At 39.2% G+C, this 17,282-nt stretch overlaps 2 protein-coding genes across 4 annotated transcripts; both read right to left on the bottom strand.

Annotated features, from left to right (window-relative positions):
- Positions 1-534: 534 nt before the first annotated feature.
- On the bottom strand, positions 535-6,112 carry ngb (neuroglobin). Of its 3 annotated transcripts, none has more exons than XM_084743254.1 (5): positions 5,245-6,112; positions 5,023-5,165; positions 4,490-4,598; positions 4,272-4,391; positions 535-3,336 (listed from the first exon to the last, which is right to left on the bottom strand). In XM_084743254.1, the coding sequence occupies exons 2-5, from the start codon at positions 5,118-5,120 to the stop codon at positions 3,184-3,186; spliced, it is 480 nt and encodes a 159-aa protein (XP_084599380.1). In that variant the 5' UTR covers positions 5,121-5,165; positions 5,245-6,112; the 3' UTR covers positions 535-3,183. The 3 variants fall into 3 exon arrangements, with proteins under 3 accessions (XP_084599380.1, XP_084599379.1, XP_084599378.1); XM_084743253.1 differs by having other exon boundaries at positions 5,023-5,244; positions 5,355-6,112; XM_084743252.1 differs by having other exon boundaries at positions 5,355-6,112.
- Positions 6,113-6,121: 9 nt separating this feature from the next.
- fam161b (FAM161 centrosomal protein B) lies at positions 6,122-17,276 on the bottom strand. Its single transcript, XM_084743255.1, has 9 exons — positions 16,993-17,276; positions 15,335-15,565; positions 14,745-15,256; positions 13,016-13,329; positions 9,880-9,998; positions 9,152-9,319; positions 8,933-9,032; positions 8,696-8,850; positions 6,122-8,452 (listed from the first exon to the last, which is right to left on the bottom strand). Exons 2-9 carry the CDS (start codon positions 15,544-15,546, stop codon positions 8,371-8,373), a joined length of 1,662 nt encoding a protein of 553 aa, XP_084599381.1. The 5' UTR covers positions 15,547-15,565; positions 16,993-17,276; the 3' UTR covers positions 6,122-8,370.
- Positions 17,277-17,282: the final 6 nt, after the last annotated feature.

The following is a 17,282-nucleotide window of genomic DNA, read 5'->3' as shown; positions in this document are numbered from 1 at the left end:
CCCTCCAGACGACAGCCTTGAGAGCAAATCCTCGTACACTACAAGGTAAGACTAGAAGTATAGGAACTGATTAATGAATTAAACAGCTACTGTGTTTCAGTCAGTAGCTTTGTGAGTTTTGGTGCAATCTAACCATCGGTTGGTGACCTGAGAGACGGCCGGGTCAGAGTCTCCATGAAGCCCAGTGGCGAGACAGCTCTGGCTCAGTGTGGTTCTGGAGGCTGCAGCGAGTCATGGAGCATGGAGCCAACATAAATACAGCAGACTCTCAGCGGGACAGAGAGAGTGAGGATACTGTGTGGAGTGCAGAGAGACAGATTAAGGCCATGTCAACCACTGCTCCAACAGCAGAACAGACAGCCAACTCATGGATGTGACTTTTACAATGATACAACCAAATTGTATATCTGGGAAGAAATGAGCCCTGTGTATTCAGATAACTCATTACAATGACCATCTCCACATTTCTCGTTACTATAGCATCACCTATAGGACACACATGCAGGATTTTACTTATTTTTTTTTTAGAGGAAAACAAAAACAAAATAGTCCACATTGCACAGATGAGAGTAGCAAGTTTGTGAAATTCTTGGCAGTTTTGTGAATTCTGTAAACAATCCCGATATGACATTGTGCAGTTGCATGAGTAAGTGGGCTGATGTGCCTGAAGTCGCCCTCGTCTCTGTAGCCAAGAGCGATGAGCCATTCGGTGCTTTGGATCTTATGTAACACTAGAGGATGGGCTGTCAGTGGGAAGGAAATCAAGCATTGTGTGATTGATTTCAAATGCAGACCATTGTGTTGTAACCATCATCAGTCTATGACAAACAATCTGAGTGCAAGAGAGGAAAACACACTGACCTTGTTTAGCAGTAAAATATCCACAGCAGATCACTTTATTTAGTCTCAAAGTAAGCACACAACATTTTTTTTGTGTGTAGTGTAGGATGGAATCCAGTTTACAAAGAGTGCGTGCTTGCATTAACTCTAATAATAATAATAATCATAATGTGCGTTTTTGGTTGAAGGATAACTAGGTGAAGTCATCGCTGTTCAGTAGCAGCTGATAATGATGAGGTAGACAGTGACACACTCGATATTATGTACAGAGCTGGATGTTAACATGATAACATGCCAGTTGTCAGTCATGCCTGCTAAAAAAGACCTAATGTCAGGGTACTGAAAACAGAGACATGAGCTGGATTGCACCAACAAAAATAAACCTGACTAAATCATGGTTTAACTTAATACTATGCTGCAAAAACTTTTCAATCAACTTAAAATTAAGAAATTAAATCTCTTAACCTCAGTTGAGTCTTTAGCCTAAACCTAGAGTAAATTAACATCTGTTGCACCAAAACTAATTTTGAAAGGGATTCAGTATTAGTAATGTAACATTTAAACTTTTTAGCTAGCTAGAAAACATCAGCAAGGATTAGCTGTAATTGCGCAACAGACTTCTGCTTAATTTGCTAAACACTAATTAGAATTAATTTTAGGTTAAATAAATGTATCTTTGCTGGTGCAACCCAGTCATGGAGAACAATAACAACCTGCATAGGGTTGTGTACTGATACTAAGAAAAGAACCACTACAAATACACCACCTACACAGTCAGTTCATAAACATTACACCTGTGGGCTGGAGAGTACAGACAAAACAGGGATAAAATAGTTCTCCAAATAGAAAAGTCTGCTTTTATAATTTTCTGTAAGGATTGCACATGTAGAAGTTCATAATATTTCTAATATTTTGATTAAATGCAGGATATACTGTACAGTACATCACATTTGAAAACAAAAACAAACCAATGCTCTTAAAATCCACATACATTTCAGAATATAAAAATAAACTTTATAAATGTAAACTCAGACTAAAGCGATAATAACCACATATCAGCAGCTTGGATTTACAGTTGTATGGTGTTATTATCTAATACTTGGCGCACTGTTGCTAAGTTACTTGGCATCATGACCATGGATGTAAATAACAGCTGAGGATGATACATACAGTGTTATGGCAGCAATAATAATAACACACACATAATTGGACAGTGTCAGCACACAGTATTTGTGTTAATAAATTAAAAAGGAAATCAATTAAGGTAATCTTTGTTTCAAAATTCAAAACAAATATTCACATCCAGCTTCACTTCCATGTAGAAGCTCTACATGCGATTCTGCTCATCTTCACCTCTAAAGCTGAGGTACGTTATACTACATTTGTAGCCACAACTACACAGTTAAATAAGCATTACTGAGATAAGCAACTATACAGTACAACAAAACTACATTACACTAACAATGACTGAAAAGTGAAGAAACAAAGATGCTAAAATACCTCCAAGATGCCCTTTAACTTTCAAACTCTAAAAGGTCACGTAACAGTCTATTAGTTAGAGTGTAACAGTCTATGAAAATACTCACAACCTCTACTGAGGAGAGCATCACACACCATGTCGAGTAAGGTGCACATGGACGCCTTAACAGTCATAGATCTCTGAAGAAAGCCATCAGAGAGTATAACAGTTCTTGTCAGTAGCTATTGAATATAAGTTTTAACAGTTGTTTTGCTTATCATCAGTAGGTTAACAAAGTCACACACAAAAAAAAGAGGTGTAATGATGTGAAATATCAATAGAAAACACAGAAATGATTATGATTAAGGTGATTTTCTTCTGTAAAATCACATTGCTTTGTCTCAAAACTTTTGTATCACTGTGTTCCAGTTAGATAGAGAGCTGCCCATGCTGGCCACAGTAACCATCACAGTTTGAGTAGTGTGTGATGCCTAAATATAATATCTAGTGTTTCACAAGGTGTCCAACTCTTTTAAGATACATCACAAAGACCACTACAGTCACTGTTATCATTTGAGTAGATATATCAAAGCCGTTATATACAAAGAGACTCAACAGTGCTTTTTCTCAAAGTGAGGCGCTCAGATTACGGGTCCACACTCAGGCTCAGACCCTCACAGCTGTACAAAGCAGCACTGCCTGGCAGCTAAACATCCGCAGCAAAGAAAACAAACTCTGCGATTGGTCGATCCAATTGTAAAGTGTAACCACACCATACATGTGCTACGCTATGCGACCCCACTCACAGAGCAAATGTACAGCCTTCCATGGCAACCACGTCGAGTGACTTGACAGCATCTGCTCAGCAGCTCCCGCTGTGCGCCTCAGTCCGCCTTGTCCTCGCCGTTCTTAGCCCACCCTCGGCTCATCGCAGCTACCACGATGCTGTACATGTTGAGCCAGGCTTGACGCAGTGGCGCCGTGTAGGCCTGGCCCAGACTGCACTGCAGCATGTAGAGAAGGGCCTCGCCGACCACCTGAAGAGGTCAAAAATGAAAAAGAAGACAAACACACAGGAAAAGTTTTGTCATAGCTCATTCACTTGTTAAACTGCATTTTGAGAGTTGTAGTATGAATAGGGCTGGGCAATATGACTTATAAATAATATCTTGATCTTTTTAGGCTATGTCGCGTTATGTGATCTATATCTCAATATACAGGCTTACTCTAAAATAACATACTGTAAAGTCTCAAATAGTGATGACCTTAAAGAATATGATGCATTGCTGTAGATTAAACTACACAACAGCATATAAAGCTATGCAAATATCACAGGATATTTGAGCAAATACCTGATATTGACATCAACAATAGGGGTGTTGCTATTCTCTAAAATCTACTATCGACTACCAGCTCTCCCATTGATAGACCATCATTTACATTTTCAAATTATGTTGTAAAAAGATAGTCTACATGGTATCAAGTGTGATGTAACAGCCAGTAATCTACGCTGTGTCGTCTATGAAGTGTTGTTTTTTTCTTCAGACACATGTTAGTGGGGGTGGAGAGAAAAAATACTTTGAGAATTGCAGATTTTGCTTTTTCATTTCGATCGTTGCAACTGAAAGATCATTTTGAACAATTTTCAAACTGAAATCATGACACCCCTAATCTATGATAGTGTAGGAATGATTATTGGTGCTTTCACAAAATATTAACACAATGGGAGTTTTGATAAATAATCATCAGTAATGTGGATATAATTACTAAATGGGTAAAGGCAAATAATAAAACAGCTACAACAGTCTAGTAAGTTCAGAAAACTACATGACTTTACTGTTGTGCAAACAGCATTTATGCCATATCACAATACAACGATAACTAAAATCTAAGATGATATCTAGTCTAATATCACAAAAATAATCATCATACTGTATATCGCCCAGCCCCAACTATAAAACTTAAATCCTACAGCAAATGACTGGGTGTTGACTCCCACTGCCTGATGCTTCCGTCCAAGGTTGAGCAGAAAGTCCTCCAAGGAGTGAAGGTCGTCCAAGTGGCTGACCGCTGCGTCGATCACAAGCATCACCTGAGAATCACATACAAACACACATGGAGAGTGTTAAAAAACTGTGCACAAGTACAAACTGTGTACTTATAGTGGTCGCTGTGGTGAACGGAGCTTACCTTGGTGACATGTTCCAGAAACTCAGGGCTGGAGAGGCAGTCTTGTGTGGAGCCACAGTTTGTACTGTAGTGGAAAAGACTGAGGAGCGCAGGGTCCAGCTCAAACAGTCTACCACAGACAAATACCACACTGTTCTATAGGCACATGGGTTTGCCAAACATCCACACAGACACAAAATCAATCTGTAAATCATACATCTACAAATCTCTCCTGCTAGTCGTCTCTGATTCAGTGGCAGCTGTCTCAAAGTAAATTGTGGATTATTGCAGCCGGTCGCCAAGCAACAAGTCAAGCTTCCGGTCCCTGCATGGTGAAAGTGTGCAGCGAGGGATCTAGCTTGATTCTTCCTCCACACCTGATACATATTCTAACAACACAGCTATTAAGTAACAACACAAAAACAAGCTCAGGATCCTGCTACTTTTAGTTGTAATAGAATTCATGTTATTTGCAGTGAAGAACATTTGCTTCTCACACGAGTCACTTGGCTGTCTAATTCCATTTGAATTATGCCAAATGTGTAAATTATTACCTGGAAAACATGATGACACCGTGAGGAACTTTGTTCTTGCCCAGGCTCTCCCAGCTGCCTCGTATCAGCTCCTTGTCTTTCCCTGACAGCTTCTCCATCCTCCCTCAGGATGTAAACACGAGGCAAGTTCTTCCAGAGGACTTCTACAGGACAAGAAGGCTCAGTTTGAGGAAAGCCATAACATTCGAGTTAATCCACAGACCAAACTTCCACCAAACCCACCTGCAAAACAAAGTGGAGCATCAAATGAGCGCAACACATCCGATTTTCTGGTAATGTTTCAGATATAAAGAGGGGGACACGGCTGCAGGAGATGCACAAACATACTGTACCTTCTTGAGGTCAGTCTTCTCTCTGAACTTCTTCTCGTGAAGCCAGGCTGAGGGGTTTGTGTGTGTGTGTGTGTTTCAGAGTGTGTTTGTGTGTGTGACACTCTGGTGGTGCACTTGCTCTCTCTTCCCCTGGCCCACGGTGCAGTCAGAGAGACAAGTTCTGCCACGCTCTTATCTGTCACACTGGCTGCTATCTCTCTCTCCCCTTCCCGTTTGCCTCTTGATGTGCTCTCTCTCCAGCACTGGGGATATTATTCATGCCACTGAAGGAGAAAAAGAGGGATCTCTCTCTTCTGCTCCAGAGAGGCTGCAGCGAGCCACAGCTCCTCCTGCAGGTGAACCGAGGACTAAAGAATACAGAGACTATACATGCACACAAACAACGTAAACTGCACTTAACGAAAATACATGGCCTTTGCACTTTTACTTTATAATCAAGTGAATAAGCAAGAAATTAAGATGAACAACAAAATGACCAGAAAACACAGCATAAGCATTTCATTCAGTACAGTTGCTGATGTTTTAAAGTAGGTGAAAGGCTCAGTAAAAACCCAAAATTAAAAGTTCACTTAAGGTCGAAAACAGGCAAAAGTCAAAGCCAGGCAGGCAGGAGAGATGAGGCAAACTTATGCAATAGTCGATCAGGTGAGAGAGCAGGAGTCCACAAGGCAGACAGAGGGGTGATAACAGTTAATTATTTTGTTATCTCAAGATAATAAATCTTATTTTGCTGTGACAATGAAAAATGTATTTAGTTATGTCAAATATGGCCGTTCTCAGCTTCTGTACTTATAGATGGAATTACGATCAAAATGAATGAATCCTCTTTTTGCTAGGGACCCCTTGGAAAACTCTTAGGGGCCCCTGGGGGTCCCCAGACCCCATTTTGAGAACCACTGTGCCACTGGGCTGATCGGTAGGTGGGAACAGGTGGGTGGTGGAGCAGGGGTTAGGGAGTGCAGGGCAAATGAGTGAGAAAGGATCTGAAACAACAGGAGAAAAACGGCAGGAGAATACGGGACTAGGAATCGGCTTGACATTGTGACAGTGAAGTCCGTTTGAGGCCTATATCATCTCTTCTAGGGTGTGTCCTCAACTGCCTACATTTTCAACCCATGTATTTACAGAATTAAATGTGTGGGAATTTTTATATCGTTCAGCGGCTAGAATAATAAAAGACCTGAACGCACCACCTTTGGCGAAATTATATTGTTCATCTGCTAAGTAGAGCCACTCCTCAAACAGCGTGATCATAACATTCATTGGCCAAGTGCACAGCCTCTCATTAATCTAAATGAGATGTGTTTGTTCCCTCTCTCAGCTTCTTCCACACACATTCGAGGCAGTGCATTTGGTTTAAAGAGATGTCACAGGCATCTGCGCAAAAGGATGCAGGTTCTCACTCAGATATTATCTGATAGGTTGGGAGAGGTTGGCTTTGTTTTCGGCTGTGCACCGGGGGAATCAGAGGTGCACAGCGCTCTCCTGAGGGACTACCAGGCAGAACGGGGAGGGATACATGGTTCCCATGACAACCTGACAGGATGGAGCCCTTGAAGCTTTGTCATGTGATGTCTGTCTGTGATTATTTATTACATCTATAAGTAATACATTATGGATTTTCTACTTTCGTCATAGCTTTTTAATTATCAAAAATTAATCATATGAATATTTTAATACACAGTCATACAAAATACTGTTATAGTCACCTTGTTGAGATGCAAACCAGTCTGACAGCACAAAACTGTATTAGAATTGTTACATACTAAAGTATTATCTGCATGCTACAGTTCAAAGTAAAAATTCAACAGTGTTACTTTAAAGGGATAGTTTGTGTACACTGATATTAATTATTTTTAGGTGGCAAACATACATTTTGTTGCTGACCCTGTCCACAGCAGTACATTGCTTAGTTTTCCCACACCAGTACTTCTGCTGCCTCTCCAAACTGGGACCTGACTGCATAAAAACCTCATACAACCCCACTTCAAAAAATCCAAACTATCCCCATAGGACCAATTACTTCACAATTTTTAATGATGTATTCATTTGAAGTCATGCAAACGCTTCCTTCAATAACTTCAATGCATGACAAAATGGCCTACAAAAAGTATGGCTACTTTTTGGCATGTTCTGGCCTCCATGACTACATTTTGATTATGATTATATGCAGTACATACTCAAACATTCCCATGTGGCTTGATTGTAAAAATGAACTCTCAAATTCCTGGCAGTCAGCTGTCAAAGCACAAGTGGAGGTCGGTGTACAAGCGTATTTGATGTGGGTCTATGGGCTTGGAGCCGACCAATGAACTGGTCTCTGAGTACTGTTTATTTAGGTGGCAGTGTGGCTGTGGAAACAACTGGGAACTTTAACCCAACCATCCGAAAAAAGGCCCATGTCAGATGATTGGTGTCCTCACAGGACCTTCCCAATTAAAACATATACAATGATTCAATTTTTTTTTTAAGAAATACAACTAGAGGCAGACAGACATTTTATCACACTATAAAAGTATATATATGTATATATATATATATATATCTGTTAATATTGGAAGCTTCTTGTTTTACAGCGGGCAAAACAAGTGTTCATCATCCTCAAAATTACAGTGTTCATATTCCTGAGCAAAATTGTTGTCATAAAACCAAAAGTAGCTTTTTTATTTTCAGTTTAACCTGCATGAAGTGTTATGTGTTATGCAGATCATACACACACACACACACATATATGTATATATGCTGTACATATATATGTTGCTGAACTCAAAGCATATAAAATGTTAATTGCTTACATAAACACAGTTCTATAAACTTTTATCTTCTTTCAGTTGTAATCCATAACATATATGATTGTAAAGTACAGATGCTTTGTGATTTCATAATATATAGTTGCACATCTTAACCTATCAAACGCTTGGTGCCGATAGTTAGCCATGACATGATTCATTTTTGAGGACAGTGTTGTTTTCTAGCGGAGAGGCCACAAAAAACTCTGCCGCTTCGACCTTTTTGATCATGGCATTTCTTCCCGTTTGGACTTCACGCTCTCCTCTTCCACATCTTCAATTTTCTCCCCGTCGTCTACATTTTCTTCCCTAAATCAGACATTTCGGGTTAGAAAATGGCTATATTGTAATTACATCGAACTTTTACTTGGCTACAGTATTTGTCTTTTCTTCACTAGAGACTGCAGAGCAAGCTCAGAAAATTATGTAATGTAAAATGACCAAACCACATGAAGTCCTTGGCTCTGCAGCAGCAGTGCTATTCATAATTTTACCGGACACAGTGGTATTACATAGTGGATGAACAAAACTAAAAATTCTCACGCTGCATACCTGCTATGAATGTCACTTTCTGTATCATCCTCAAATCTAGATGATGTTGATGTTCTTTCAGCTGCCTCTCCATTTTCTTCAACAAACTGCTCCTTTAAGCCGGCCTTCTTCAGCTTGTTCCTGTATGTCTGCTCTGCGTGAGCCTTTGCATTTTTCTGCCAGAAAAAACTCAGAGTTATACTAGAAGTGCATGTCATTTTCAATATAATGTAATCTTCACAGCTTACTGTCACTCACCTGTTTCACCTGTTCGAACAAATAAGGGCGTTCACTAACTCTTGCCTTCATGTCCCGTAACTCTCTCATATACTCTCTCATCCTTTGTTGGTCAGCCGCCCTTCATGTAAGAGAAGATTATAGTTTGAGCTACTGTGGCAGGCGTGTGTGGTTGTTGTGATGTGCCTTGCAAAGGTTGCAAAAGAAGAGAATGAGCGGCCTCACTTGACCAGTACTCACCGATGCTGCTGTAGTTTTTCATTATGCACTTCTTTCAAGCTGCTGTGTGGGTCCAGCAGCTTTGCATGAAGTGTGACAGTCCTCCTCATGGTCTCGGACCTCATCTGGTACCTCTTCACCCAATCTGCGCTCTCTTGATTCTTGCTATCCCTCACCTCCATTGATTTTCTGTTTAAGTAAAAAAAATAATCTTTAAGTAAATACTCTGCATATCAGGGGATTTAGAGGGACAGTTCAACCTAAAATACATATTTTTCCTCTGTAGTGCTATTTATCCATCTAGTTTGTTTGGGTGAGTTGCAGAGTTTTGGAGATACTGGCCATAGAGGTGTCTGCCTTTTCTCAAATATAAATGGAACCAAATGGTACTCGGCTTGTGGTGCTCAAGGCGCCTCTTTCCAGAAATCATGACCCTGTTACTCAAGATAATCAACAGACCTTGTTGTGAGCAGTTTCATGTAGGAACTATTTTCTTTCTATGACATAAAGAAAAATAAAGATAAAAAAGCCAACAATCTAATTCCATTAAATTGAAGAGAGGCAAATTTCTCCAAATTCAGCAAGTCATACCAAAACAATCTAGATGGATAAATAGCATAACAAGAGCAAAAATATGTATTTTTGATTTTGGGTGAATTGTCCCTCATCTTTATTATTATTTAGTCTGTATAAACTATACAGGCTAAATATACTATATACTATATAAAGTTCCAAATAATCTAAGTCACCTGACAGCCATGGAGCGCTTCCTCACAGCATCTGTGATGAATGTAGGGATTGTGTCTGTGGACAGTGATGTTAAGGCCCCAAGTGACTTGCTTCTTCTGAGATTACTTACTTTTGGTGCCTGTAGATGTGGGTGTGGGGGCGCGGGGGAATAATTAGCATTTGGTTAAAGAAATTTAGAATTAACTTAAGACAGTGCAGTATTAACACCAGCAATGTATACATCAGTGTATAAATGGATGTAACTTCCCAAGTATTTTCCAAAAAAAAACAATGCATGGACTAATACAAAAATAATCCCTTTCAATCATCACCCACCTTTATTTTCTCATCATTTTGCTGTGCTCGGGATGCTTTACCAACCAAAAACAAAAAAAGCCTAGTCTACCTGATTCATTGATCCTTCATTCAACTGAGGTTTGTCATTAGAATCTTTGGCCCAGACCGGCCTCTACACACTCCCTCCTACCCACTCTCACTCCATTTGTGCATTTGCGTGGAGGGTCTGTCACATTGGGTGTCGTTCTAAACCAGCCAGCCTTATGGTCAAGTGGGTTATTTAGCCCTCCAACAGGAAGTCTGCAAGCTTACAAACCACAGTCGTCTCAGGCATAGCAGCTCTTTTCTGTCTGGTATGGAGGAAACCCCACAACAGGTCCGTGCAAGATAGACAGACATTTAATAGACATTTTGCCTGCACACATGACAGAATGACAAGACGGAAAAATATTCAACAAAACACAGATGTGGCCAAAGAAGCGTGGAGGTGAGTTTTTATTTGTTCAATTAATCATTCTTTCTTTTATGAGCTGACTATGCCATAAATGTAATAAGTGTGCTATGTCATTGCCACTTACATCTTTGTCAATGTTGTGTACAAACAGCAACATTAGCATTTTAATATTTATTCAATTACAATATCCACCTTGATTAATGTTCCTGTTTCCGTCAGAGTAAGGCTACCCCCCTCCTTATTTAAGTGACCCTCCACAGCCACGAGGTACACAGAGTCACACTCATCATGGAGTGAAGTGCCAGTGAAATGGGATGAGAGCTCCCCGAAAGTGAAGTCAAAACATCTTGTCATTTCTGTCATTTTTTGGGAGTTCTTGTCCTGCTGATTTCTGTTCATCAGTTTGGTTTTGATTAGTAATTTGATGGCATAAAAAGAGTGTCACGTCATGATTGACAGCTGAGCTCTGCTCGCAATTGAGTCAGCCGGCCGTATGGGCAGGAAATCGAAAGCGTGGCTCCAGCTCTGGATATTTTTGCCTTACTTGCCCAACTGCGCTGTGTATTGATAAATCCATGGTGCTGTCCGTGGTGCTGAAGTAACAGATTCGTAATCACGCCTTTTCTCTTAGTCCAGCCCTTCTGTGAATTTCATCTTGGATCTATAACATTCTCTAAACTACATACTATAAATACCATAAATATATGTTTTTCTCACATTGGGCCACACCTCCCTGTTATAAATTAATAAATCACCTACTGCCAAAACTCAAACATTGGATAATGGACTGATGCCACTGATCCACTTATTGATGCAGATTCCATAGTGTGATTTTTATGAATTCAAGAAAACATGTAATACTACAATTTTAAGACCATAGCAAAACAAAGGTATCCAGTTGTCCCCATATTTTTGTCTCCTAGAACTCTGATGTACAGGTGGAGCTTGTGCTCGACAGTGAACCCACTGTAACATGAGACAGTCTGCAACTGAGTGAACAAGTTGCACGTCTTCAGTTTGGAGACATCTCTTTTGCTTAATAATAACCTCAGTTATAATGGATTTCTTTCTTCCTTCATTTCTTTCATTCTAAAATTGCTTTTCAGTGAGAACGCATTTCACCAACTTTTACAGAAAAAAGTACCACAGTTTGATGCAAAGCTGCACTGGACTCTAAAATAGATCCCTGGTAATTGTATAATTTTGGACAGAAAACATATGAAAGGGAAACAGGAAGGAACTTTCACTGATCACAAGGATCATGCTACCACATTGGATTAGAGTAAATTACTGTTATTCTTACTTAATTACTGTTGTAATTATTTTTACTCTGTAATGTCCGTCTGTGAATCATCCACACAGACAAATTTCACCGAACATATACATATATACACATGGTCTTGTGAAATATGTGATGAATCTCATAAAAACGACATTACTGCTGAAACTGAGGAACAAATGTAAACTTAGATTATATGGCTGTATATCGGGTGCTGTAGAAACGAGGCTTCAGTTAAACTTGATAAAATATGAGGTGAAGAAAGTTTGAAATGCAACCGTTCAAGGGAGGGGAATTCTCCTCTATAAAGAGGGCCCACTGTACATATTTTAAATAGCTTTACAGCTCCACAACTGAGCGGACTGGTCAGAACGACCTCAAGAAATAACAGATAGGCTATACAAGAACTTAACCAAACAATAAATCTTCTATCAAATCCCTCCCAAGGACACAGAAGAGAAAGTCAAATGTGACCAGGTCAAAGTGCTTTGTCACATGTTCTGACATAAACACCTCTGAGTGCTAAGGGACCACAGCGACACATGAGAGAGTATAACGCAGCCTGCAAAAACTATAAGGTGAACATCTGTTCTTATTAGGTCTGCTACTGTACACTTGGTGCAATCTTAGTGATATGGACCTTTTTAAATGAGCTAGAATTTAGGTCAGCTCTGTCTGTCATGTGGAACATTACAGGCTCTTACTGGTGGTTTCCTACCCCCCTAAGAAGAGAGAAGTGGTGGGTGGATGTGTTTCGAACCATCCATCAAGCAGAGATGTAATGTAAAACTGCAACATGAAGCCATCTGGTGCTTTTTAGTCCTTGGTGTCTTCTGGTACTTATGTATTTCCTATGCAGACAGTGGCTCACTAAGACAGGCATTATTCTTTGCATTTTGGTGATGTAATATTTTGAGAGTTGTTAATTTAATCACCTACCATAACTATCATCTGACTGGAATTAGATTAATGAAATGCATATAAAAAGCATAGAATTCAAAACAACAGGAACTAAACTAAAAATTGCTCATATTCTCATAAGTAAGTAAAACCAAACTTGAAAAAAATGATGAAAAATTCTCAGAGTAAACAAACCAACCAGCCTGAGGTAAAGAAAACATTTTACCTGTGAGTTTTCTGTGCTCATCCTACTTTTTCTCGCAGGGAGAGCTGATGTCCTCAGATAGAAGGGCTTACATTTTATCACATCTTTACTCTGTGTGACTTTTCTCAGTGCCTCTGTCTGTAAAGCTTTGTGCAGCCGGCTGAAATCAGGGACCCGCTGGATGATTTTGGGCTTGAAGCTGGGCCTCTCATCCAGGAATCCCAATTTTTCTTTCCTGGTGCGCTCAGCAGTGCGAAGTTTCGGGCTGCCAGACACAGTAAGATTCTCATGTTGCACTGATGTCTGAGTGGGGACTTGTCTGCAAAGCTCCTGGTCTGCACAGAATTACAATAACGTCAAGTCAAGGCTGAAGTCATGTCATTGCATAAAGTGAATCAGTCAAACTGTACACATGCATCCAATATAACATGACAGAACATAGGTGTGTAACATTATAATACAGTCTATAGAATTATATTGTCTTTCAATAAAAGGTTCTCATTTTAATCACACCAGAATAAAATGCTGCTTTTGTTCATACACGATGTAAGCTGCTGAGAAGCCAAAATTGAACTGATCTAAACTCATCAGGTACTGCTACACTGTTTCATGTATTTTAAAATATTAATAAGGCTGCTACTGTAAATATACATGTACAGACATATTTTCATATATGTATGAATATATGAAAAAATAACAATGAATTTCAGTAACATTACACAACATAACAAGTCAAATAACATGAATTTGTTATGTTGTCTAATATTTATCATAAAGTCTTAAGTTTTAGAGTGCAGCTTTCTACAAGTTGTTACATGACATGAGTAACTATATACTATCAATTTTATGAAACATTACATCTCTTATTTCTATTGACTATACCAGTGGTTCATACTTGGGAGTTTGGACACCTAAAGATAAATCTTTTTGTTTTTCTACAGTTTTACCTATTCAGATACCTAAATATCTGAATCGCTCACAACTCATTGACATCCTGTGACGAGAGGTCACAGGTAGGCATTGCCTTTCTATAAAGGGTCACAAGGCATAAAAGTTGCTAAACAGTGCCCTATATACTGTTCTAAGCTGGCAGTATTTTCTGTCTGTAACGTGGCATATAACATTATGTTACAAAGAAGCGGATCTTTGTCCACCAAGCATAAGCCTGGGAGATCTTGTGTTTGTATGTGTCAGTGCGCTACATCAGTACCGGGGGTGATCTAATCTGTGCCAAAACATTAACCATCTGAATTGACACAACTTCCATTGGGAAATGCAGACTCTGATCCATGAATAGGCAACATGAAGTGTAAATTATTTAGAACTTCAGCTTCTGTGAGTTTCTCCAAAAATGTAGAGTTCTATATCTGTTATCCTGCTGTAAAAAATATTGCTGTTCCAACTAAATAACAAAATGTTATAAATAAAAAAACATGTTTAGACTGTTGTGTAAGTTCGGACTTCTTGTCCAGTTTATTGTTTCCTTATTGGGTATTTGGAGTTAGGTGAACCCAGGATGCTTGGTTACTGCACAATACCATTACACTACTCTATGCACCCTAAAGTTAACTGAAACTATACGATAAATCTCCGTTGGTTGCATCTGGTAGTTGTGCTGATATTGCAGTACGTGCTTCATCATCTGTTGCCCGCCAGGAATTTGCACTCGACTGAGTGATCTCTTCTTTTTCCAACCATTACACCAAACATTGTACTAACCAGCATTATCGCATCAGAAAATGAAGCCCACCTTTCGTCTCAGAGTTTGATGAGTCTTTTAGCCCTTTGGGATGAGGCTTCCTGACAGTAGCAGCCTTGCTTTTCTGATCATTTGAGACTTGGTGTAACATTGTTATCAGTTTCTCTCTTCTCTCCTTTTCTCTCTCTTGGAAGCTGAAAGGTTTCTGAATGGAGAGCAAGAAGTCCATCCTCTGCTCATGTCCTTGTTTCCTCCTCTTGTCCCTCAGCTCCATCATCTCCAGATACAGGGCCTGAGTGACATGGCTGGGGACGGGGAGAGCACAGAACTTCTTCTGACACTCAGCCATGGCCTCCTCTTCTTTAATCATCTGTGTTGTTTTAGATGAAGCTAAACACTCAGACTGTTGAGTCCTGGTAGGGGTCAGCATGGAGGTCCAGTTTGTTGGAGGTATCCAGGCTGGAGAAGGTGAGTGAGGCCTCTCTGACTGTCTCTGATGCTGCAACGTTTCTTTGTCTGAGGTCAGGACAGATGTAGAGGTGGATTTCCTCATTCCCACATGTCTGAAAAGCAGTAAAGCTCTTCAAGAAAATACATATATTCCAATTCTGACAAAACATACAACATTTGAGGAAACCTACTTGGCCTGATGTTTCTGTTCATTTTCAACTCTGGACTTTTGGTCAGTTGACAGTAGAGCGTTCTGATGAATCCTCCTCTCCAGCTCCTCTCTCTGTCTCCTCTCTGTCTCCTGCAGCTGCTGCCTGAGGGACTCACGAAGGACCTTCAGCTGCTGCTGGAGCATTAACTCTGATCTGAGTCCATCCTCCAACAAGGTCTCCAGCTTTGACATGTTTCTCTGACCTGTGAAACTGACAAAACAAACAAAAAAAAAAACAGGAAGAGTAAAGAGAATGAAAATTAAAGTCAAAACCATGAAATGTTATTCCTGAGTGAGTCCTGAAACGCTTAATAAATTCATCCATTTTGTCTGTCAACAGAATGTAAATTGATAGCAATTTTTTGTCATTTATCAATCATTTATTTTAATTCATTTTCTTTTTCTCATTTTCAAAATAATGAGAGGTGAGGTTTGACAAAATTATACACATTCCATGACCAAAAATATGTAGAGAGAAGAAGAATTTATATAACTTCCCCCCATCTCAAAAATATAAAAAACACAAATGTTCTGCCTATACTTTCAACAACCATTTTACTGTAAGATATGCAGGACACAAAACACACACACAGCAAAAAACACACATGCAGACAATGTTAGAAAAGTTACTCACATATATTCATATTGTCCAATTATTTGATCTCTGTACATTTTCTTAAAGTGAATAATAGCTGAACAACAGTCTAATTAAAGCAGAATTACTAGCTAATTAACCTAACTGTCTGATGAAGTGGCCAGAAAATTAGCAAAAAGTCTTCTCTGATTCCATCTTCTCAAATGTGAATATATGTTGGTTTTATTAGATGTAAATGTTTTTGTTTGCAAATTAAATATCTTTGGGTTTGGGCCACTGCTGGGGCAAAACATGGAATGTAATATGTTGCCATGGGAAAAACTTGGGTTTTTCACTACTTTCTTACGTTTTGTAGACCAAACCATCAATTGATTATCTTAGAAATTATCAATTCACCATGCATAATTAACTTTTAAATGGCTAGAGAATGTTAACATTTTACAAATTGTTTTTGTTTGTTTTTCTTTTATCTAAAGAGGAGGCTAATCTACCAGCCACTTTCATACTTTACCAACATTTGGCTGGTGGTTGGTGCTAATTTTGTGCCCTCAATCAGTCTATAATTAAAATAACTGGTAGTTGTAGCTCTAATCTTAAATCATGAGGGTTTGTTGTTTTTCTTAATTTCATGTCAGTATAAATTGAATATCTTTGGGTTTTAGATTATTGGTTTGGGCATGTCAAACTATTTGAAGATGTACCCTTGCATGCTGGGAAATTATAATGGGCATTTATCACTGTTTTCTGACATTTTACACAGTAATTTTAAACAATTCATAATTTAATCAAAAGAAGAAGAAAACAGTTCCCACGTGAAACTGCTCACAACAAGGTCTTCTGATTAACTGGGTCACGTTGTGCCATCAAGTTATATTATTTTAGAGATAAGGCAGACATCTCTCTCCGCCTCCTCCAGTCTGTGTAATCGAGTTACCATGGCAACCAGACCTCTGCGCTTTCAACAGTGTGTATAATGTCGATTTAAGACATGTATTTAGCGTTAGCTTAAGTAAGCTAATACACGTGTTTACTTTTATACTCACATACAAGCCTGCTTCCTATTTTCTGCTCCTTAAAATAAAATTAAAGCAACGATATTCAAATGGAAAGAGCCCCCAACCTGGTAAAAGACGAGTTTTAATAAGTGTTTCTTGGCGTCGAAGTTTCTTCCAAACGTTAAATCTCCGCTGACAACATACACTACAACTTATTTGGTAACATAATGAGGTCTGTTGTTGAAATAAAGTTGTCAGAGTCCTCGTATTACATCTGGAAATGAGCGGGTCTCTTTACCTACACTCACTCCTCCGTTTTGGTAGCATTAGCACTGTGT

This window comes from Lutjanus erythropterus, chromosome 18, assembly GCF_056507025.1.
Source record: "Lutjanus erythropterus isolate fLutEry1 chromosome 18, fLutEry1.hap2, whole genome shotgun sequence".
In the NCBI taxonomy this organism is placed as follows: Eukaryota; Metazoa; Chordata; class Actinopteri; order Lutjaniformes; family Lutjanidae; genus Lutjanus; species Lutjanus erythropterus.
This window is presented reverse-complemented; position numbering and strand designations above follow the sequence as displayed.